This window comes from Mauremys reevesii, linkage group 2, assembly GCF_016161935.1.
Source record: "Mauremys reevesii isolate NIE-2019 linkage group 2, ASM1616193v1, whole genome shotgun sequence".
NCBI classification, from domain to species: domain Eukaryota; kingdom Metazoa; phylum Chordata; order Testudines; family Geoemydidae; genus Mauremys; species Mauremys reevesii.
The window spans coordinates 118,957,079-118,982,157 of record NC_052624.1 but is presented as its reverse complement, the minus strand read 5'-3'; the positions used below and the strand labels follow the sequence as shown (position 1 = coordinate 118,982,157).

At 47.2% G+C, this 25,079-nt stretch overlaps 1 protein-coding gene across 1 annotated transcript in view; it reads left to right on the top strand.

Moving 5' to 3' along the window:
* Positions 1-25,079, top strand: part of GALNT12 (polypeptide N-acetylgalactosaminyltransferase 12) — a 94,038-nt gene that overhangs the window by 6,756 nt on the left and 62,203 nt on the right. Inside the window, exon 2 of the mRNA XM_039526911.1 lies at positions 20,150-20,319. Within this exon, the coding sequence (XP_039382845.1) occupies positions 20,150-20,319 (170 nt within the window). The remainder of the gene's footprint in view (positions 1-20,149; positions 20,320-25,079) is intronic.

Genomic DNA, 25,079 nt, shown 5'->3' with positions numbered 1-25,079 from the left:
TTTTTGCCCAGAATGTGGGCACGAACTCTAGACACCGGTGAAAAGGGGGCGACGGGAGAGAGATCTCCCGCAAGAGAGATGGACCTATCCCAGCTCCTGACCCTCATCACTGAGAGCCAGGAACGACAGCAGGCGGCCCAGGCGCGACACCAACAGGAGCACCAGGCCGCCCACCAGCTGCAGCAGCAGCAACTCGTAGAGCAGCTGGGGGTCCAACAACGGCAGCTGATTGCGGACCTGGTTACCCAACACCAGGACTTCCAGCAGAAATGTGTTCAGCAGCTTGCAGCGGCTCTAGCCCGACCGGGGGAACCCCTACCCGGGGGCACCGCAGGAGCCCCGCGACCCAACCCCCCAATTCGGTTGACGAAGATGGGGCCCGAGGATGATCCGGAGGCTTTTCTCGTCACCTTTGAGAGGGTGGCTGTCGTCGCGGGCTGGAACCAGGAACAGTGGGCCACCATCCTGGCCCCATACTTAACGGGGACTGCCCAGACGATCTACCGAGGTCTGTCGGTGGAAGCGGCCCAGGACTACAACTTAGTGAAGGCCGCTATTCTGGACGCACTAGACGTGAGCCCCGAGACCTACCGACAACGCTTTAGGAGCCTGTCCTATCCCCCGGGGGCCCGGCCGAGGATGGTGGCTCAGGAATTACGGGAGACCTGCAAAAAGTGGCTACAGCCCGAACGCCGGACACCGGAAGAGCTGATGGAACAAATTGTATTGGAACAATTTGCCCATGTACTTCCGCCGAGGGGAAGATCCTGGGTCCTACGCCACAGGCCGACGACGGTGTCCGCGGCCGTTGCCTTAATGGAGGACTTCCTCGCGGCTGAGACCCCGTCGGGGTCAACTGGCCGGGCTGTCCCGGTCCGGACGGAGCGCCCCAACCCGGAAAAGAGGGGGCCGCCCCCACGGGCAGCCATAAGTGTTCCCTCCCGTAGCGTAGAGGGCCGGGCCCGGGTGGCCGCGCCCTCCGGGAGACCCACACGGACCCCGGCGCCCACAGCCAGAGAGTACAGCCGGAAACCCCCCGGTGGTGACCCCGGGCCCCGGGCGCGGACGGAGCGAGCCACCTTGGGGCCCTGCTTCTCCTGCGGAAACTACGGCCATTTGCAGCGGGATTGCCCTGAAATGGAGTGTGCATTTGGCCAAGTCTACTCAGGGGAAGGCCGTGCCTGACGTCCGCAAATGGCCAAGATCACCGTGCCCGTGGTCATTGAGGGACGCCAGGCGGTGGCCCTCCTTGACTCAGGCTGTGGCCAAACGCTGGTCTGCCAGGACTTAGGCCCGCCGGTGGACGGTCACCTCGAGAAGATTCCACTGCAGTGTATCCACGGAGATATACGAGCCTACCCCAGCGCCCAGACCCAACTGACCATTGATGGGATCACCCGGCGGATGAAAGTGGGGCTTGCACCCCGGCTGGCGTACCCGGTGATCCTGGGGCGGGACTGGCCCGACTTCACCACTGTATTACGCCGCCACCTCGAGGGTAGCCCACAGGCCACGCCGGCATTAGAAGGGGAGACCCCCGTCCCTACAAGTTCCACGGGAGGACGTGAAGACCCTCCCGAGGAAGAGGATCCTCGACACCCACAGACTTTTGCCGGGACCAACGGGCCGACCCACCTTTAAACAGATCTACGAGCAGCTGGCCTCCGTAGATGGGACTATTCTCGACCCCAGCGGCGGCGCGGTGGCGCACTTTGAGCTACGACAAGAGCGCCTTTACCGCGTGAAGAAAGACCCCCGCACCGGGGAGATCCGGACACAGCTTCTCGTGCCGCGGTGTCACCGCCGGGCGGTCATGAAGCTGGCCCACGATGTCCCAGCGGCTGGGCACCTCGGCACGCGACAAGACGCTGGCACGGATCCTGGGGCGTTTTTTTTGGCCCGGGGTGTACCAAGAAGTAAAGGACTATTGCAATTCGTGTCCGGACTGCCAGTTGGCCGCCCCTGCCCGGACCCCTAAGGCACCGTTGATACCGATGCCTTTAATGGAAACCCCCTTTGAACGCGTGGCCGTGGACCTGGTGGGGCCCCTCCCGAAGAGCAGCGCGGGGTTCCAATATATTTTGGTGATGATGGACTATGCCACCAGGTTCCCCGAAGCCATTCCTCTTCGGAACATCTCAGCCCGCACCATTGCCATGGAACTGGTGAAGGTCTTCGCCAGGGTCGGCCTACCCCGGGAGCTCCTCACGGACCAAGGGACCAATTTCACGTCCCGGCTGCTCAAACAAGTTTGCGAAATCCTGGGGGTCAAGCAACTCCGCACCTCTGTCTACCATCCCCAGACTGATGGATTAGTGGAGAGGTTTAACCGGACGCTGAAAGGGATGCTGCGTCGGTTTCCCCAAGAGGACCTTCGCCGGTGGGACCAGCTCCTTCCGCCCCTGCTCCTAGCCATCCGAGAAGTCCCCCAGGCGTCGACGAAGTTCTCCCCCTTCGAATTATTGTATGGGCGGCGACCCCGGGGCCTCTTGGATCTCATGAGAGAAACCTGGGAACAGGCTCCCTCCCCGGCCCAGGGTCTCTTACAGTATGTGCTTCAACTTCAGGAGCGCCTAAAGCAGGCGGGGGATCTGGCACGGGAAAACTTGAAAGCCGCCCAGGACACGCAAGCCCAGACCTATAACCGAGGCGCCCAGACTCGGGACTTCCAACCCGGGGACCGGGTATTACTCCTCCTCCCGTCCAGTGAATCAAAAATCCTGGCCCGGTGGCAAGGGCCATATGAGGTGGTCAGAAAGGTGGGCCCGGTCACGTATGAAATCAATCAGCCGGACCGGAAGAAGAAGATCCAACGCTACCACATCAACCTCCTCAAACCCTGGAAGGAGCGAGAAGGGCTGTTGATTAACCCCTACCCGCCAGAACCGGAACTGGGGCCCCAGGTTCCCCAACCCGGAGACACCGAGGAACCCCAGCTCGGGGAGACCTTAACCGAGGAACAGCTCCGACAGACCCGGTGCCTCCTCCGAGCTTTTTCCCACACCTTTACGGACCAACCGGGACACACCTCCCTGGTATACCATCGGATCCAGACAGAGCCGGGGGTGGTGATCCGGGGGACGACCCGACCCCTGCCCTACCATAGGAAGCAGGTCGTAGAGAAGGAGGTACGAGCAATGTTGGATTTGGGGGTGATAGAGCCGTCGCAGAGTGAGTGGCGCAGCCCGGTAGTGTTGGTACCCAAACCCGACGGCTCGCAGCGCTTCTGTATCGACTTCCGACGCGTTAACGCCATCTCCAAATTCGACGCCTATCCCATGCCCCGGATAGATGAGCTGTTGGCCCGCCTGGGGAGTGCCCACTACATCACCACCCTAGACCTAAGTAAGGGATATTGGCAGATCCCTCTGGAGCCCGCCTCCCGCGAGAAAACTGCCTTTGCCACTCCCTCCGGTCTCTACCACTTCACCAGGATGCCCTTCGGCCTCCACGGGGCCCCGGCCACCTTTCAGCGCCTAATGGACCGCCTCCTCCAGCCCCATCAGGACTATGCCGCCGCCTACCTCGACGACGTTGTAATCTACAGTCCACAGTGGGAGCATCACCTGGAGAGAGTCGCCGCTGTCCTGAGGTCCCTGAGGAAGGCCGGCTTAACCGCCAACCCGAAAAAATGTCGCATCGGTTGGCAAGAGACTAAGTACTTGGGGTATGCTATCGGGCATGGGCAGGTAAAACCCCTGATTGGCAAGGTCCAGGCCATCGCAAACTGCCCCCCGCCGACCACGAAGCGCCAGGTGCGGCAGTTTCTAGGCTTGGCCGGTTATTATAGGCGGTTCATTCCCCAATTTGCGACGATTACAGCCCCCTTAACGGGCTCCTAACAAGGACAGCCCACGGCAGGTGAACTGGACTACTGAGTGCGACAGGGCCTTTCGGACTCTTAAGACGTGCCTCTGCAGCGAGCCGGTCTTGTATAGCCCCGACTTTAACCAGCCGTTTATCTTACAGACCAACGCCTCAGAAGTGGGACTCGGGGCTGTCTTGTCCCAAGACGTAGGGGTGAGGAGCATCCGGTTCTGTACATTAGCCGGAAGCTGTTTCCCGCGAAAAAACTATGCGGTGGTCGAAGGAAGCCCTCGCCGTGAAGTGGGCTTGTGAAGCGCTCCGATACTACATCCTGGGAGTCCCCTTCACCTTGGTCACCGACCATTCCGCCCTTCAGTGGTTGGCCCGGATGAAGGACCACAACATGCGGGTGCAGCGCTGGTACCTGGCCCTCCAGCCATTTGCCTTCACGGTCCACCATAGAGCTGGTAAGGACCATGCGAACGCGGACTTCCTCTCTCGGCTGGGGGGTATGGAATGGGCTGGTCCCGCTGCTCGGGAACCAGCCTTGAGGGGGGGGCCGTGTAGTGAGGCGGCCTGGCTCCCGACGGCCCCAGAGAGAGAGGAACCAGAACGGCCACCTCAGTGGGCGGAGCCACCTCAGTGGGCGGAGCCACCGCCGCCTGTTCCCGCCCCCCGGAAGTCAAGGGGCGGGGCAGGAAGTATAAAAGCCCGGCCTCAACCCTCAGTTAGAGCCCAGCGGCCGGAGAGGACGGACGCTCCTGTTCAGACTCCTGACTGGCCGAGCCTGCCCAGAGCCAGGTACCCGGACGCGGACGGACCAAGCCTCCCTCAAGCAAGGTACCCGGACGCGGACGGACCGAGCCTCCCTCGAGCCAGGTACCCCGAGGTGGACTGGCCGAGCCTGCCCCGAGCCCGGTACCCCGAGGAGCTGCCCGAGCGTTCCTGTGACCCAAGTCCAGAGGAGCAGCCCGACTTAGACTGCTTTCAGCGCACCGAGGAGCCCATGGTATGGGACCCCGCTGCCGAGCCCAGCGACGAGCAGGTACCCGCGGAGGGGGAGATGGAATGCAGCCCGGGGGTAGCCGAACCCTGTCCGGCTGAGGGCACTGACGTGCCCATGTCAGTGTGTTGCGGCCAGGATCCCCACTGACTGCAGCGGATCCACGCCGCTGTTAGGGCCCCGGGCTGGGACACAGAGGAGTGGGTGGGCCTGTGTCCCCCCTGCCACCCCACTCACGGGTGGCAGCCTCCCCCTCCTACCAGCGTTCAGGCATAGAAGCCTGCACTTACCTGGGCTTCCTGAGACTGATGCCACAGCTCAGTTCCTGTTACAAGGCCCTGAGCCTTGGACTATTGTGCGTTGCCCCACCCTGGGGCTTACTGACTCTTGTGGCTCAGCCCCTGAGACAAGGACCTGAGCCCCTGGGACTATTGTTTGTTGCCCCACCCTGACCTAGGGCTGGGGATTACTGAACTATTGTTATTACTCAGCTCCTGATGCAAGGACCTGAGCCCTGAACTGTTATTGATACTCAGCTCCTGCTACCAGGACCTGAGCCTTGAACTATTTTGTATTGCCCCGCCCTGATTAAGGGCCTGGGCTTCCTAAGACTATTATTGTTGCTCAGCTCCTGAGACAAGGACCTGAGCCCCTGGGACTATTGGTTGGTGCTCCACCCTGACCTAGGGCTGGGGCTTACTGGCCATTGTTGCTCAGCCCTGCTGTGAGGGTCTGAGCTAGAACTGCTGTGTTGCTGCCCCGCCCTGACTGAGGGCTTGGGCTTTACAGACGTAGACTGCTGCTCAGCCCTGTAGTGGGATCTGAGCTCCCTGGATTCTGGTGTGCTGCCCCGCCCTGACCTAGGGCTTGGGGCTTACTGACTCTGTAATTGCTCAGCTCCGGCTGCCAGGACCGGAGCCTAGACCTAGTGTCTGCTGTCCCGCCCTGACTGAGGGCTGGGACTCATAGCAGGAACTGTGTGCCTTCTGTTCTGCCCCTGCTTGAGGGGCAGAACCCCAAAACCCTTCAGAACCCGGAGACTGATAGGGCCGTGTAGTGGGGCGGCCTGGCTCCCGACGGCCCCTGAGACGGCACGGCCCCTACCTCGGACTATTACAGATTGGTTCTTGGCCTACACAATTTAGGCCAAGGAAGTATACATAAGATCATCACTGATAAAGTTTGCAGATAACATACAAATTGGTGAAGTGGTAAATAATGGAGACTGGTCATTGATATAGAGTGATCTGGATTGCTTGGTAAACTGGGCACAAGCAAATAATACGTGTTTTAATACTGCTAAATGCAAAAGTGTGTGTGTGTGTGTGTGTATATATGTGTGTGTGTGTGTGTGTGTGTGTATATATATATATATATATATATATATATATAGAAACAAAGAACATAGGCCATACTTCAAGGATAGGGAACTCTACCTTGGGAAGCAGGGACTCTGAAAAAGATTGAAGGTCATGATAGATAATCAGCTGAAATTTGGGATGCATAAACAGGTAATCTCAAGTAGGAGCAGAGAGAATAGTTTACTTCTGTTTTTGGCATTGGTGCAATTTTGCTGCTGGAATATTGTGTTCAGTTCTGGTGTCCACAGTTCAAGAAGGATGCTGATCAGTTGGAGAAGGTTGAGAGAAGAGCCGCAGGAATGATTAAAGGATTAGAAAATATGCCGAATGAAGATAGACTCAAGATGCTCAATCTATTTAATATAACAAAAAGAAGGTTAAGGGGTGTCTTGATTACAGTCTATAAATTACTGCATGGCAATTTTAAAATCAAGATTGGATGTTTTTGTCTAAAACAGAAGTTCTCAACTGGAGGTTCGCAGCCCTCTGGGGGGGCCGCAAGCTGGTCTGTGAGCCCTGGTGCCCCATGGGGCAAAAGCCCAGAGCCCATGGGTGGAGTTGGAGGAACATCAGTCTTACCAGAGCGGCGCAGTCCTGGGAGGCAGCCCCAGACTCCCTGTACCTCCTCCTGTTCTCCCCCCACCAAGGCCCTGCCCCCGGCCAGGTCAGAAAAAGGAAGCTGGAGCTGGGCAGTGTCGGGTGGCTGCTGCTCTGGCTGGTGCCATCCAGTGGGCAACTGTGGTGCTCCTCCACCTCCTTCTGCTGCTGCTCCTCAGCTCCCATCCCTCTTTGAGTACTGCACAGCTGGTAAAAGCTGACTGGGCATGGGGACCCGGCTCCAGGGCTGGCAGAGCCCTCGGGGAGCAGTGGGGCTTCCTCCTGGCACACAGCCCCTAGCTACCTCTGACTGCACCCTGAGCAGTTTTAAAACTTTTTGCGCTGAGCCTTTCCCCCCCCCCCCCCCCCACTTTGAGATAGAATTTTTGGTTGTGCCCCTCTGCCCACAACCCAGACAGGCTGGGTGGCCTGCTGAGGTGAGTCACGGGATGGAGGTGGCGTTCCCTCCCTGGGCCTTGCAGTGTGGAGCTGGTTTGAGCTCTACTGGGCCCTGCCCTTCCAAAATAGAAATCAAACTATGCCTATGCCCAAGAACCACCCCCGCCCAGCAACTGAAGCCCAGAGCCCCAGCGCCCCACGGGACAGACGCCCGGGCGCCCCACAGGGCTAAAGCCCCAAAGCTCCCCCACTCCCGGCCCAGCGGCTGAAGCTCTGAGGCCTCTCCCCCAAACAGGGCCCTGTAGTTTTTATAGCTTATTGTGGGGGGCGTGATAGGGCTGGAGTAAGGGCCTCTACACACCCTTACACATCTTGCCTTTCAAATATCCCTCCTTTCAAGGGATGTCACTCATTTTTAGTCCCAGGTTATCTATTTTTCACACAGTGTCCCTTTACTCATGTTCAAAATTATTTACATTAGAAATAAAAGTAATGTAGCTGAGGTCACAGAAGGACATTTGCACTAAATGAAAGACTTCCATGATGTGTTTGAATAAATTTGTGTGTTCCACATTGTGGGTCTTTATGACACATTGTGTCCCAAATTTGAACCTTAGCTGGTTGAAAGGTATGCCCCCAAGATGCAACAGTCTTGTTCTTCTTGGGATGATAGTGGCAGGGTACACTCACATTAGAGTGCAAAACAGTATTCTTTGGGCCTCTCTCCTGCCTAGACACCACTCTCTGTCTTCAGGCAGGCTGGCTTCTAGTCAGGAGAAGGGAGGACCCAAGTTAAACTGAAATAAGACACTTTTTAAAAAACAAAGATTGTGTGCATTCAGGGGTTTGCACCAGTTTAACTTAAATCAGTTCAGGAAAGAAAAACAAAAAAAAAGCTGTTCATGTAAATGCTCAGAAATGTGACTAGGGATTCAGGCAGAACATACTGGTCTGAGGAACGTAAAGTGAGGGTCACCATTAAAAAGCTGGACAAGAGTGTAGAAAGACTTTGGCATGACAGGACACATTACTACAGGTAGACAAAAAAATGCTTCAGGAATGTATAAGAAAGGAGAGAGTACAGAGTACAGTGAAGTAAATTAAATTTTTTTTTGAAAGGGTAAGAGAAATATACTATTACTCTAACCCATCATCTGGTCTCCGCTCTGCCTGACCAGTACTATGCCCTCAGTCTGGACAATAGTCCATATTGGACTACCTCTATCCTTCTGTTCTCTCACAATCATCCACAGCAAGATGATGAAAAAGAAATAGCTTACCTTAAAAAGTTGCATTGGTATGTGAATATTAATATTGCCACTGCTTCTATACTTAGAGGGGCATGTAAGCTTGATTATATGTATTGAAGTTTATTTTTTTTAAAGCAAATGATCCACATATTTCTGTGTGAAGGCCAATACTATAACAGGGTTCAAAAGGGAGCCAGATAGATTCATGGGAAACAGGTCCATCAATGGCTATTAGCCAGGAAGGGCAGGAATGGTGTCCCTAGCCTCTGTTTGCCAGAAGCTGGGATTGGGTGACAGGGCATGGATCACTTGATGGTTACCTGTCTGTTCATTCCCTTTGGGGTACCTGCCATTGGTCACTGTCAGAGGACAGGATACTGGGCTTGATGGACCTTTGGTCTGACCCAGTATGGCCGTTCTTATGTTCTTATTACATCAAGAACCAATTGCGTGCCAGTCCAGACAAAATACAAGTGAGTCTCTTCTATCTTCTTAGCTGTGAGGCCAATAGACAACTCAACATCATCTGGAATGGGGTATCACTTCCCCACTGCTGGAATCCTGTCTACCTTAGAGTGACACTAGACCATGTTCTCTTCTTCAAGGCACGTATGGAGAAGATAAAAGGCAAAGTTATTACGCAGAATAGCATACTCAAAAAGCTTGCAAATTCAAAATGGGGAGTCAACCCAGCAACACTAAGAGCCACTGCTCTTGCACTTTGCTGTTCAATGTCCAAATACGCAAGTCTAGTGTGGGAAAGATCATCTTATTCAAAAAAGCTGAATCATGTTCTGAATGATGGCTGCTGCTATATCGCAGAGTGTCTAAAACCATCAAATGTGAACAACTTTTATGTGCTTGCTGGAATTGATCCACCAGATATCAGGAGATTGGTCAAAAGCAAAATGGAACGATTATGACAAGTCAAAGATACCAGACATCTGTTGAATGTCTGCATGCTGGTAGTGAGTTGCCTGAAATCTTGGAAAAGGTTCCTAGCTGCAATGGAACCACTTAAAAAAAAAAAAAAATCACTGACGCTGCCCACCTGGAAATGTGATGTGAACAGATAGAATTACTCAACGCAGATGTCAAAATTCACATTGGCATTGTCAAATGCCTTTCTGCAGGCACAGAAGAGGATTGATCCACCTGGAGATGTTTAAATTGCCTCTGACAAGAGTTGGCAGGTCAAAGGTCCATATGCGGAAGTGGGGCTATTCCAGTGACTGAGACACATGATACACCATGAAAGATACACCAAGGCCACAGACTGGGCCCTATCATGTGCCTAACACTGGAAAAACCTGTGACTGCAATGGAAGGACGAGAAGAACTGCTTTGTATACAATTTTCAATCCCCAGTTTTGGAAGTGTGTGGAAGTGTGTAGAATATTTCTAATCTGTGCCACACACTTACCAGGCAGTTCATGCAGCCCAAGCTGCAACTGCTTGTCTGTCCAATAGTGCGTAGGCTGAGGCCAGTTAAGTAGCTTCAGCACTATTCACTGAAAATTTCACCTTGCTTTTCACAAACATTATACAAAATGGATTAGGATGATATGAACCTCCCACAATATCCTGCATCACCATTAAGTAGCAATACTTTTTCTTAATGTACTCTTGGGATGAAGAGAGACTATTATTCATCTTGAAGAAAAATATCATTGCTTGTATTGAAGGACTGCATTGTTGGTATTTGCATACAAATTTACATAGCGGATCACACCCATGCTCTATTCAATTCAATATCCTGTCTCTCACAGGAGCAGGCACTATATGCTTCCGAGGAATATGCAAGAAAGCTCTCTAGTAGTTAGGAACTGATTTCAGCCCTGAAATGTGAAGTTTAATATTTCTTCCAAAACTTTTTAGCATTAACTGTTATAACTGTGGATATTCTTGTTATCCTGTTCTTTAACTTATCTTGTTCTTAAATATTCAGTTCCATATTGAATATCACTGTGTTTTTGTCCTCAATTGCATCTTGTAGCAATGAGTTCCACAGTGTAATTACATGTTGTATTAAAAAAAGTATTTCCTTTTATCCGTTTTGAATTTTCTACTTTTTAACTGCATCAAATGTCCACTTGTTCTTGTATTATAAATCAAGGTAAACAGACGTTTCTTCTCTGTACCATATACTCTTACCTCTGCTAGTTGTCTCCTTTCTAAGATAAATAATCTAGCTGTTCAGACTTTTCATATAAGCGTTTTTCCACGCCCTTAATTATTTTCTTTGTCCTTCTCTGAACCACCAGTAGTTCTGAAACACTCTTTTTGAGATGGGGTGAAAAGTACTGCCCACTGATTTATATAGTGGCATTATTATTATTTATTTATTTATTTATTATTTGGTATTACTTGCTGTCTCATTCCATATCCATCCTAATATATTGTGTCCTCTTAGATGACTGCAGCAACACATTGAGCTGATTCTTTGTTGATACTAAGTTCTCACAGCAGCATCTGTGAGTAATGCATTTGTCATCTCTGGTTGTTAGGAGACTCCATCCCATCCTGGTAGATGAGGACCTGACATCAGTTATTTGCACCTTCAGTTCTCAAATGGACTACAGCAATGCATTATACATAGGCAGGAAATCTTTGGCACTTAGGAAATTACAGCTGGTACAGAATTCTGAAGTGCATCTCCTCAGCCATACAGGCTACCATGAGTACATCGAATCTGCCCTTAGCTCTCTCATAGAATATTGAGTCAAGTTTAAGGTCTCAGTCCATGGCCTGGGTCCTGGATATTTAAAAGACTGCCTGAAGCTCTGGGATGCAGACCATGGTTGACAACTACTCTGCTTTGTCACAGTGGAATTCTGCAATAAAATAAATAAACTCTGCAGTGTTTTGTGTAGGGGACAGACCTTCCTTGGGGTTCACGGTTGTGGATTGAACTTTCTGAGGAACTAAGTACCACCACAAACTTCACCACCACCTCTTCCAAGTGTGAGGCGCATTGCTTTGATTTTTGCCTTCGCTAACATAAAAACAAAGCAACATGTACTGTTAAAAAAAAAAAAATCAAATCCACAACTTACCAAAACAAGATACCATTGCACACATCTCTCTCCCAGAGAGCAGATGAGAGAACAAATGCCACATGACAGATGTGTAGTCATGTTGCTTAATGCACTACTGGAAGGCGATCAGATACCACAGTGATGAGCATGGTATAAGAATCCATATAGAATAGAATACCTATTTCATTCATGTAGTTACCCCTACATGGATTGCTTTATATAATAACACACTGAAGTAAACTGCACTACTGTAAGCCTCATTTTACATCTATGCAATGTATCTACATGAGACGTTTGTATTAGGGTAATTACAATCAGTGTAGTTAGACCTGTACAAGTTGCTCTGAAGTTGACAGGGCCTCAGACAGACTATGGAAAGAGCTGTAGTCCTCCTGGAGTGAGCACTAATCCTTGCAGGTATGGGCATTTAAACTATGTTGTAATAAGTTTCCATACATGATCTTCTCCATTTTCTGACTATTCTGAGTAGATATTGCATCTCCTTTGCTTGTTTTCTCCATAAACTACAAACTCTAGTGCAGGGGTCTCAAAGTCCCAGCCTGCGGGCCATCTGCGGCCCGAGAACCTGCCCACTGTGGCCCGCGGAGGAGAGACGCATGCAGCCACACGGCCAGCTGTCTGCTGCAGCTCCTATTAGCTGGGGGAGAGGGACAGAGATACCATCACTAGTCGCCGGGCAGAGTCAGCCATGGAGGCCGCATCATTAGTTGCCGGGCAGAGTCACCCATGAAGGCAGTGTCATTTTTTTTCCACAATGAATATAAACACGTCAAAATACCGAACACAACTGTCTGATGCACACCTTGCTGCAATCCTGAAGGTTTCAACTGCTCAGTCACTGAGGCCAAACATCAAGAAACTGATAGAACTGAAGTGTTGCCAGGTGTCTGGCAAACACTAAAAACTCTCTGGCAGGCGAATAGTTGTATAAAGTTGTATGCCAGTTTTATTATTTCTAAGAAATTTGAAATAAAAAATACAATATAAATGTTTTCTTTTCTGAACACCATCTTCAGTGACATTATTGGCCTGCTGGGAGGATTTGAGGACTGACACTGGCCCTAAGGTAAATTGAGTTTGAGACCCCTGGTCTAGTGGACTTTACTTTTATTTGGAGAGAACAAAGCTATTTGTAGAGAGCCCTGTTCACATCTAGAGTGTATAGATGGGTCTCCCAAAGAAGAGTGTGGATCTTGGGGTGGTACGTCAGGAGCAGAGTGTGATCGATGCATGTGGAAATCTGTGACCACTTTAGGAATAAGGTTTAAGTGTGGTCTAAGAATCACTTTGTCCTTATGAATATTAGTGTAAGGCAGGTCAGCCATCAGGGCTTGTAGTTTTTGGCTGAAGTGATGGCTGTTAAGATGATGTTTCAAATGAGAGGTGTGAAACAGCAGTCTCCTAGGGGAATTGAGTGGTGCTCCTGTTAACTTTGTTAGCACCAAATTAAAGTCCTAAAAAGGGGCAATTCTTTCAGAGAAGGAAAGGTATTGGTGAGGTCCTTCAGGAATTTTGAGACTATTCAGTAGGAGTATACACTAGCTCTCTGTATTAGCTTGTGATATGGCAATGAAATGGACCTGGATAGATAGTAGAGACAGTCCTAGTTTCTTCAGATGTAACAGTCTAAGATGGAGGAGACTATCACTCGGTAGCCTTTCTTCCTGGTCCATGTTGAAAATCTCTTCCACTTTTGGGTGTAGAATTTCAGAGTTGAAGGTTCCCAAGTTGGTAGCAGAATTGCTTGAACTTGAGAGAAACAGTTGAGGTCTCTGAAAGCCAAATGCCTAGAATCTGTGCTTTCCAGATGCAGAGATTCTGGATTGGGGTAGAGAACCCAACAGTCCTTGCATTCCCACCAACTGAGCTGTGTTAGGGTCTTTGTTGGACTGAAGAGAAGAAAGTCCAAACTGTCCATATAGGAGTGTGTAGTTTTGGGATGTTCAGTGTTATACAGACCTCATGTGTAACCAAGTATATGATGTTATATATGTGAATGAAGTTCCATCAGTGTGAGAGAAAATTGTTGTCTGATGTGGTTTAATCTTTAAGGTAGACAGGGCTTGTAGTATGTTCAGATATCTGAAAGATTCTTCCTAACACTGAATCCAGAACTACTCCTATGCAGCATATCGTTTGACAGGGAACAAGGATGGATTTTCCCCGGTTTATTTGCAGACCAGAGTCTGAAAATCCATGTCCATGTCTTTCTGTTAGTGTCTGGCTGGATCTTCCTCATATGAGCTGGTGGTCCAGGTAGGAGAAGGTAGATAAATCCCATGATGTCTCAGCTGTGCAGCTACCACAACTAGACCTCATGTCAAGTGTGATAGGACAATTAGGCAGGCAAAAAAAGAATTTGAAGAGCAAATAACAAAAGACACACAAACTAACAGCTAAAACTTTGTAAAGTACATTGGAAGCTGGAAGCCTGCCAGACAATCAGTGGGGCCACTGGATGATCGAGGTGCTAAAGGAGCACTCAAGGAAGACAATGCTATTGCAGAGAAGCAGTATAAATTGTTTGCATTGGTCTTCACTGCAGAGGATGTGAGGGAGATTCTCACATTTGAGTCATTCTTTTTAGATGACAAATCTGAGGAACTATCCCAGATTGAGGTGTCAGTAGAGGTGATTTTGGAACAAATTGATAAATTAAACAGTAATAAGTCACCAGGCTCAGCTGGTATTCACCCAAAAGTTCAGAAGGAACTCAAATATGAAATTGCAGAACTACTAACTGTGGTGTGTAACCTATCTCTTTAATCAGTCTCTGTACCAGATGACTGGAGGATAGCTAATGTAACACCGATTTATTTTTAATGTCTCCATAGGTGATCCTGGCAATTACAGGCCAGTGAGCCTAACTTCAGTACCAGACAAATTGGTTGAAACTATAGTAAAGAACAATTATCATACACATAAATTAACAAAATATGTTGGGGAAGAGTCAACATGGCTTTTGTAAAGAGAAATCATGCTTTACCAATCTATTAGAATTCTTTGAGGGGGTCAACAAACTGGACTTTCAGAAAGCCTCTGACAAGGTCCCTCACCAAAGGCTCTTAAGCAAAGTAAGCTGTCATAGGATAAGATGGAAAGTCCTCTCATGGATCAGTAACTAGTTAAAAGATAGGAAACAAAGGGTAGGAATAAATGGTTAGTTTTCACAGTGGAGGGGTAAACAGTGGGGTCCCCCAAGAATCTGTACTGGGACCTGTGCTGTTCAGCGTATTCATAAATGACTTGGAAAAGGGGGTAAATAGTGAGATGGCAAAGTTTGCAGATGATACAAAATTACTCAAGAGAGTTAAATCCAAAGTAAACTGTAAAGAGTTAGAAAGGGATCTCTGGAAACTTGGTGACTAGGCAACAAAATGGCAGATGAAATTCAATGTTGATAAATGCAAAGTAATGTAAATAGGAAAACATAATCCCAACTATACATACAAAATATTCGGGTCTAAATTAGATGTTACTACTCAAGAAAGAGATCATTGTGAGTCATCTTGGATATTTCTCTGAAAATATCTGCTCAATGTGTACCAGCAGTCAAAACAGCATGTTAATACGACAGAAAATATTATAATGCCATTATATAAATCCATGGTACACCCTCATCTCGAATACTGCATGCAGTTCTGTTTGCCCCAAAAGATATATTAGAATTGGAAAAAATATAGATAAGGGCAACAAAATGATTGGCAGTATGGAACAGCTTCCATGTGGAGAGAGAGTAAAAAGACTGGGACTGTTCATCTTAGAAAATAGATGATTAAAAGGGGATATGTAGAGATCTATAAAATCTGGTGTAGAAATGAATGAAGCAGTGTTATTTACCCATTCACATAACACAAAACCCAGGGATAACCCAAAGAACTGAGTAGGCAGAAGGTTTAAAACAAACATAAGGAAGTACTTCTTCACACAATGCATAGTCAACCTCTGTAACTTATTGCCAGGGGATGTTGGGAAGGCCAAAAATATAACTGGGTTCAAAAAAGAATTAGATAAGTTCATGGAGGGTAGGTCCATAAATAGCTAGTAGCCAAAATGGTTAGAGACACAATCCCATGCTCTGGGAGTCCCTAAGCCTCTGACTGCCAGAAGCTGAGACTGGATGACATGGGATGCATCACTGGATAATTGTGCTGTTCTGTTCATTCCCTCTGAAGCATCTGTAACCAACCACTGTCAAAAGAAAGGATATTCAGCTAGATAGACCATTGATCTGAGTCAGTTCTTAATTTGGCATAGCCTTTCAATGCCATAGATAGACTGACAAGTAGCACTCCATTGTGATAGTGCTTTTTTCCCACATATAACCTCAGATATTTGTAATGTGTTTCAGATGGTTATGAGGAAGTAGACATCTTTGGGATTGAGAACCACAAACCAATCTTATTAGGATACAGAAGGGATGATGATGTTTTCCATGGTCATAAACTTGAACATAAAAACTGTGATGAATCTATGTAGCCTTCTCAGAGCCATTCTAGGACCATGCATAACAGGCTTGTGCCTGTACCACCACCTTTTCTTGAGGGATCTGGTTCCTTTTCTGATGAGTCTCATGCCTCCTAAAGTACTGTCTTGTGAGAAGGATCCTTGAAGGGAACGGGAGAAGGGGACAGTGGTTTTACAGGGAGTGTGATGTGAAACTGAATGGTGTATGAATTGCAGAGGGTATCCAAATAGGGTGACCAGATGTCCTGATTTTATCAAGATAGTCCCGATATTTGGGGCTTTGTGTTATATAGGTGTCTATTACCCCCCATCCCCATCCTGATTTTTCATACTTGCCGTCTGGTCTCCCTATATCCAAAGCTCTGAAGCAAAATGTCATTTAAAAATTGAGAGAATTTTGGAAAGGAAGGTGTCAGAATAGGGGTGTCATGTTCTGGGGGTGCAATTCAGACCAGTGAGGGGTTGTGTCCCTGCCTGCCCTGTAACTCTAGGTGCCTCAAATGCCCTGTTGCAGTGGCTCACACACTAGAATGCCAGCAGACAAGTATCCAGGTGACTCCTTAAGTGTTTGGGGGGAGGGATATCTCAGTGGTTTGAGCATTGACCTGCTAAACCCAGGGTTGTGAGTTCAATCCTTGAGGGGGCCATTTAGGGAACTGAGGTTAAAAAGTCTGTCTGGGGATTAGTCCTGCTCTGAGCAGGGGGTTGGACTAGATGACTTCCTGAGGTCCCTTCCAACCCTGATATTATTTTATGTGGGGGAGGGATAGCTCAGTGGTTTGAGCATTGGCCTGCTAAACCCAGGGTTGTGAGTTCAATCCTTGAGGGGGGCATTGAGGGATCTGGGGCAAAAATCTGCCTGGGGATTGGCCCTGCTTTGAGCAGGGGGTTGGACTAGATGACCTCCTGAGGTCCCTTCCAACTCTGATATTCTATGATTCTCTGTGTGCTGTACAGTCCTGGATCAGCAGCCTGCCTACAGCACAAGAGCCCCACCCTGGCTTCCGTTAACCATGGTTACTACTTGCAGGGTGACCCCCAGCACACTGCAAGTCCTGACATTTCCCAAAACCATCTGCTCTGAAGTGTCCAGTCCTCTCCTGGACCACTCAGCAAAATAATAAGGTTGGTTTTGTTAAAGAGACAAAACCACATTAGAGCTTATTAATTAAACTGGGGTAAACTGATTCATATATATAATAGGACCTAGGTTAAGTGATGCCAAGTAAAAGGAATAAAGTTAGAAAGGGTTACAAACAAATAAAAGTGCAAACACACATCTAAAAGCCTAACCCTTAATCTAGCAAGATACAAGTTTTGTTGACAATGGTTCTCTCTCCAATTATTCTTCTTCCCAGCCATGGGTGGCTGACTTTCCCTCGGTCAGGATCTTCTACAGAAGTATAAGATGCTGGCTTCCCATGGCTTCTTAGGTGAAAGGTCTTTGCCTAAGCAGGTTTCTCACCTCAGTTCACAGAGACTTCAAGCCCTCTCCCCCAGCTGGTAGAAGGACCCTTTCTCAGCTTTGCAAGACTTCTGGCCCCTTGTGTCTGTGTAGTGCTGAATGCCAAAATGGCTTTCTGCCTCTGTTTGTTATATCTCTCAAAGTTCAATGACCTTGTTTCAAGAGGCAGGGTGACACCATGCTGTTCTTCACTTCCTGTGATCTTCGCAGCCTGCTGCTGATTGAAATGTAAATGGGGCCTTGATTGGTTTTGGTCACACCTTGCTGAATTTCATTGGAGACAGGTAGAGAGCTGTGATGTTCCCTCCTGTCTGGGAGAGACCTGTCTCTCCCTTTGTTTGGTTGCAAACTGTAAAGCACAATATTAAAGCGTATCCATAATTCCTTATTTAGCATTAATACATACGGTTCACAATTATATTAATCACCAGTGTGTCATAGGTTTTCATAAAGCACTTCACTCATCATATGTTTATAATACAGTAGTACTGTACAGTCAGTTGATTCAGTTGCTTATCACTTGAGCTTCAGACCCCATCTTTATAGCCCAGATAAAGTTTCTCTTCCCAGCTGAGGTGTAGACCTCATGCTGTATCCTTCCCCACCTGTTAACTTGATAGTTTTTTTTAATCTCATATGTAAATAGACCTTCATTCTCTCTGCCTGACGACCAGGCTAGTCAGAAAAATAAGCATATTCCTTTGTCTAGGGCAGACTTGTTTACCAACATACATCACACAAAAATATTAATGATCAGTGAGTTATTAGTTTTCTAGTGATATCTTACATGCCACCTATTAGATACAGATTAAGACATCAGTGAATTGCGGTACACAGAACTGGTCAGGGCAGCCGAACCTCATTACATGATACCAGTGAGCCCTTTGCCCTGAAGAAATTCTTCTTCTAAAAATCATGGAATGAGCAGAGACACTGGATTTATGGCTTATTACAACCATCTATAACCCACTTCACCCATCCCCCCAGCTGTTTTCCCCCTTTCTCTCCCCTATGACTGGAGAGGTGTTAACGGGCCACCTCACCTTGAAATATGTGTTATTTACTTATGTGCCCTTTGAAATATGTGTTAACTCCTTATGCTAAACAATCTGTTTCATCTTGTATTTATCTATGACATTCTGAGTACATTTCCCAGACCTGAAGAAGAGCTCTGTGTAAGCTCAAAAGCTTGTCATTCTCACCAACAGAAGTTGGTCCAATAAAACATATTACCTCACCCACCTTCTCTTTCTAATAAATGTGTTGTGTTGAATACCCCAGGGGTAGGTGAAATGGTTCATACAGAGTGTAGATAATTAGATGCTATGGTGATGTGTGCAAACTAAAAACCTATTTATCAGAGTTAAATACAAAAATAAAAGGAGGGATGTAATGTTAGGGTAGTATAGTTAAGTACACAAGTCAGGAAATGCAAAAAGGTGAGGTATAACTGCTAGCTTTTAAATTAGGGAAGTGCTATGACTAGATGACCCATGTGATCCCTTCTAACCCCGTGATTCTATATATGTTGTCTTTTCTATTCATGTTTTTATGGTTAAATATTAGACCGCGCAAACAGCAACATTTATACTTACAGTATACATTTCCATTCTAAAGGGCCAGGAGGCTGTTAAATTTGCAGTCTAGTCATCTGGCAGATTTGGAAGTTTCTTGAGGCAGTGCTTCTACTGGTGTAGAAAAATAGCATTTTTGTAGTAAATCATAGATGGGTAAAGCAAAGCAAATTCAATCTATTTGACATGGAATTGTTGCCAGGCAGGGGCATGGTACATTCTGCCCTCTTATTTCTATATTACCAGTAAAAATGCTGAAAAATATAAATTCTGTTCCCAGATTCCTTGATCTTGCACTCTGATCGCAAAGCTGTAAAAACCTTATTGATCACAGTATGTTTGGAATCGTACAACTCTAGTCTTGGGTCTGTTGTTGTAGATCACCCTTGGAATTCTGAGTGAACTTTTTAATCAAGAGATACTAGTATTTTGGTGTTTGATGGCCATTTTTCAAAATATTTGACAGGATTGTGAATTTGCTCTCCTTCTGCAAAGCCTATTATGTGTGTACTTTTATACCTTTCTCTGTTCTTGAGGTTTTTAGTATCACATTCCAGCATTTTTATGGTCTTCTTGGAATTAAGGCACTTTGTTGCACAAATTCCATTGTCTTTATCTGTTACTGAATTTTCTTTAGATATATTTTGGCTTATTCTGTAGTAGCAATTTTGCTATTGAGCACTTCCACTTTGTTCTCTAGTTTTTCAAATTTAGCCTCCAGGACAAAAGTTAAATTATCAGTAATTTAGGCACAAAATAACAGCAGATCTTAGTTGTTGCAGTATCCTCACTGGGTGTGTCTTCCTGTGGTGAGCCGGAGGCCACAGCGTTTTCCCCATTGTAAAATTCTTCTTTAATTTGAAGTCATTTTCTTATGGGACACATATTGCATGTAAATGAGCCAGAGACATCTTCCCTTGTCTTTTTAGATGATTGGATATTTTTAAAATAGAAATGTAAAACTGAAGAAGTTAGAGTCCCCCTGAATAATAGCTACCTCACTAAGCATATTGCATGACCTTCCTCATTGTTCCTTTATATCTTTGATGTGTTCTTGCTAAAAAAAAAAATTAGTAAGCACTGTATGCAGTCTTCATTTGAAAACTGTTTTCTGAAAATTTATAGATAATTTCACACTTTTACTAATTTGGGTCCCCTTATTTACAGGTGCAAAGAGAAGAAATATGATTATCATAACCTGCCAAAAACCTCAGTTGTAATAGCTTTTTATAATGAGGCTTGGTCAACACTTCTGCGAACAGTGCATAGTGTTCTTGAGACATCCCCAGATATTCTGCTGGAAGAAGTTATCCTGGTGGATGATTATAGTGACAAAGGTAGGTATTTCATTGTATAAATAACAGTACTCTTGTCAGACAGACAAGGTGGGTGAAGTAAAAGGGTATGGCTACACTTGCAGCTGAATAGCGCTGTGAGTTAAACTTGTCTTCGTACAGCTGAGTAGGGAAAGCGCTGCAGTCTGTCCACACTGACAGCTGCCAGCGCACTGTCGTGGCCACATTTGCAGCATCTGCAGTGGCATTGGGAGCGGTGCATTATGGGCAGCTATCCCAGCGTTCAAGTGGCTGCAACGTGCTTTTCAAAAGGGGGGTGGGATGGAGTGTGACAGGGAGTGTGGGGGAGAGAGAGAGAGTGGATTTTTGGAGCCGACGCTGTCAGCATCCTGCCTTGCAAGTTCCGACCCCCTCCCCCCACTCCTCTCTCACTCACTGAAAGCAAACAACAGCTGTTTGGTTTTTTTCCTCACAGACCAGATAAGCAGCCTCCCTGAAACGGACCCCCCCCCCCGCCCGCCACGCTGTTCCTCTCCTCAAGCCCCCTCCCTTCCTCTCTCTTCAAGCAAACACTAGCTGTGGGCAGGGCCGGCTTTATGCCTATTCCACCAATTCCCCCGAATTGGGCCCCACGCCTAAGAGGGCCCTGCGCCCAGTGAGAATCCCTTCCCTGGCTAGAGGTGCCTTTTTAATTTTTACTCACCCGACGGCGCTCCGGGTCTTCAGTGGCACTTCGGCAGCGGGTCCTTCACTCGCTCTGGGTCTTCGGTGGCACTGAAGGACCCGCCGCCGAAGTGCTGCCGAAGACCCAGAGCGAGTGAAGGACCCGCTGCCGAAGTGGCACTGAAGACTCGGAGCACCGCCCGGTGAGTACAAGCCCCACGTGTTTTTTTTACGTGTTGTTGTTGTTGTTTTAAGTCATCCTTTCTGGGGCCCCGTCGAAACTGTTCGAATTGGGCCCCGCACTTCCTAAAGCCGGCCCTGGCTGTGGGTGTTCCAAAGGGAGCCCCCTGCCTGCCTCTGCTCATTCACAGCAAACACTAGCTGTGTATGTTTTTTTGATAAGCAGCTTCGGGAAAGAGAGTTATCTTTACTTAAAAGGATTATGAGAATCTTCCGGAGGTCAGTTACAGCATACTAAGATTATTCCCTGTTTACACTGGCACCCCAGCGCTGCAGCACCAGCGCTGTTCTCTTTATTCCTCTCGTCGAGGTGGAGTGCATGCAGCACTGTAGCCAGGGAGATACAGCACTGTATGTGCCTTGCCAGTGTGGACGGGGAGTGAGTTACAGCGCTGTAAAGCCACCACCAGCGCTGTAACTCTCCAGTGTAGCCAAGGCCAAAGTCTGCAGGAGTAGAAAGTATACTGATAATGGTAACAGCTCACTAACATTTTGTAATTGTTATATTTAGCCATACTGCAGCTCGAAATCGCTTTTACTTTGCCATGCTGTTGGGACTGTCAAATTTAGTGTCTTGTTCAGCAAGTTGAGAGGAGGAGCAGTGTAATGGTTATAGTGCTAACTTGAGACTTCAGAAATCTGGATTCAATTCCCTGGTCAGCTGCAGTCTTCCTATGTGACCGAGGGCAAGTCCCTCTAATCTCTGTAAGCCTCAGTTCCCCATCGGTACCTTAGAAAGTTGTTATGAGGATAAAGACATTGAATATTGTGACTTGTGAGGCACTCACGTGTTACAGTAGTGGGGGCCCATGTAAGATAGAAATATGTGTCGTAAAAATGTTAGGTGTAGTTTTGTCTGCCACTCATAATGTAAGATCATTATACTCTGGCTATTTGCAAATATTATTATATGAAAGAAATGGCTTACTGGCGGGGATATCCCTTTTTTTTTTTTTTTAATTGCTACTTATCTTTTAAGAGCTTTCAGGATTTTGAGAGATACTGCTAAGATATCTATCTATATATAATGCATGTTTACAGTTCTTTCACTCTAAAATATCACTTTGAATGTATGTGGAAGAATTGGGTATATTTTTCCTATTCCTATGGAATATTTTATTAAAAGTAAGGGTTATATTTGTAGAGTACAAGGAAGATAGAGGGTGGCAGTACTATTGTCCAAAGTCCACATGAAGGGGGAAGTATGGAAAATTCTGAAAAATTAATTATCAAGAACATTCTGGTACAAACATAGCTTGTTCAAAATTCTTACCTTCCCCTTTTTTAAAACTTTACTTGATTTCCCTGCACTGTAAATTGATATGGCTTACAGTGAAGGATTGTAGCATAGATGCAAAATTTTATACACAAATGAGTGATAAATTTAAGCTATTGGTGCTTTCAGTTTCTACAAATTTCTGCTCTTTTCTGCCACAACTTATTTCTGAATATTTTTGTATTATACTAGCACATCTAGATTCAGAAGTGTTACTCAATGATTTTTTTAATTGTGATGTACTTAATAAAAAAGTATATCTATCACAGTCTGTATATCTTAAAACAACTTTTAAAAATCTATTTAAAATGTATATATTTTGAAATATACATTTTATGTTTCAATGCATACAATATAGTAAGGTATTGTCTCCAACTTATGTTAAACATACTAATATATATTTTTGAATGTATAATTAAAATACTGTAAATATCTTAAATGACCACACTAATGCAACATAAAGATTGGAAAATATAAATATGTACTTCAGGGAATGGTTCCCTGAATGATCAGTCACTGCACAGCTCCTAATCATAGGTTCTGGAACTGGGGGTGCTGGCTTGAAGTGATTTCCATTATATACATGGTTTACTCTTTGGTTCAATGGCTCTTAGCACCCCAATATAAAAATTGTTCCAGAACCCTTGCTCCTAATTGCTGAACTGACTGTGATGGTCTGTTCTGATGGAGCAGTTGAGCATACTGCCTCCCAGGGATGCAGAGCCTGAGCAGGTCTTCTCCTGCAGTTGATCCTCCTAGCTGTCATGTTGCCAGGCAATAAAAGTGAGAGCCAGGAGACTCTTTTCTGGACTCTCAGCCCTGGTCTACACTACGAGTTCATGTCGAATTTAGCAGCATTAGATCGGTTTAACCCTGCACCGTCCACACGACGAAGCCATTTTTTGTCGACTTAAAGGGCTCTTAAAATTGATTTCTGTACTCCTCCCCGACAAGGGGATTAGCGCTGAAATCGACATTGCCTGGTCGAATTTGGGGTAGTGTGGATACAATTTGATGGTATTGACCTCCGGGAGCTATCCCAGAGTGCTCCATTGTGACCGCTCTGTACAGCACTTTGAACTCAGATGCACTAGCCAGGTACACAGGAAAAGCCCCGGGAACTTGTGAATTTCATTTCCTGTTTGGCCAGCATGGCTAACTCATCAGCACTCAGCAGCACAGGTAACCATGCAGTCCCCTCAAAATTTTTCTACGCTCCCTCTATCATCTCAGTCCCTGAGGTTATCGCAGATGAGAAAGCGAAAAAAATGCACTCGTGATTACATGTTTTCTGAGCTCATGCAGTCCTCCCGCACTGATAGGGCACAGGGTAATGCATGAAGGCATTCAGTGACAGAGGCCGAGAAAGAATTGCTGTGTTTGCTTAATGGCAAAAGTATCATGCCTCGCTAGCGATCCTGCCCGAGCCAGGTCGCTGTGTCACATGCACTCCACGCTGTGTCAGCCTTGAACGAGGGCATGACCGCTTTGTGAGCAGGAAGGCCATAGATATAGACATTGCATTAGGTAGCTTCTGTAGGTAGAGAAAACATTCCTGTGTATTTGGCAAAGTCTGTGGCAAAAAAAGAGAAACCCCATAGTGTAGTGGTTATCACATTCACCTAACACGCGAAATCCCCTTAGTGTAGTGGTAATCACGTTCACCTAACACGCGAAACATTCCGGTTCAAAACCTGGTAGAAACAGGTCACTGTTCCTTTATCTGACTCCTCTCCTGCATTTGTAGTCTTAGAACAGACCGCACTGTGAAATTTTACTTTGAATTATATCATTTATGAGTTAAATACTATGGAAGCTCTCTCTGAGTTATAGTCCTGGGTTCCTTATCCTTTCAGCTTCTTTCATAAATTAACATTTTTGTTAGGGGCGGTGGAAAATTTTCATGAAGCCTTTTATCGGGACTAAATGCTATCTAGGACTCTGAAATAATCTTAACGTGGCCCATAGAGTGCAATCCTTCGTTGTGGATTTGTCATTCCATAAATTGAACTGCTCCTTACTACTGTCCAGGCTTCATTAACCATGGGAGCAAGGGGCAGGCTGGGGTAGGTGTGATCGCACGGTGCTGCCGGCTGGGAGAGCAGCCTGAGGCAGAAGCCTCCAGCTTGCATGATATTCCAGGCAGGACTGAATCTCCATTAGACGAAACTTAAAAAAGAGAATGACCTGGAGTCACTCCCAGTCGGTGCTCTAAGAGGAGGATAGCCATGTCTGTCCAGGCACCTCTGATCGACCTCACCGAGGTCTGCCAGCTGAGGGGGGCTGAGCGGGACCCTGGCTGGCAGGGGCCGGCGGATGAAGCCGCTGCCGGTCTGGGGCTCTGTCCGCCAGCCCCTCTCAGCCCACTGTCAGTCTGGGGTTCCGATCATCCAGGCAGGCAGCGGGCTGAGCGGGTCCAGTGGACGGGACCCCGGAAAAAAGGCATGAAACGATTGTCTGCCATTGCTTTCATGGAAGGAGGGAGGGAGGGGGTCCTGACGACATGTACCCAAAACCACCTGTGACAAAGTTTATGCCCCATCAGGCATTGGGAGCTTAACCCAGAATTCCAATGGGCAGCGGAGACCGCGGGAACTGTGGGATAGCTACCCACAGTGCACTG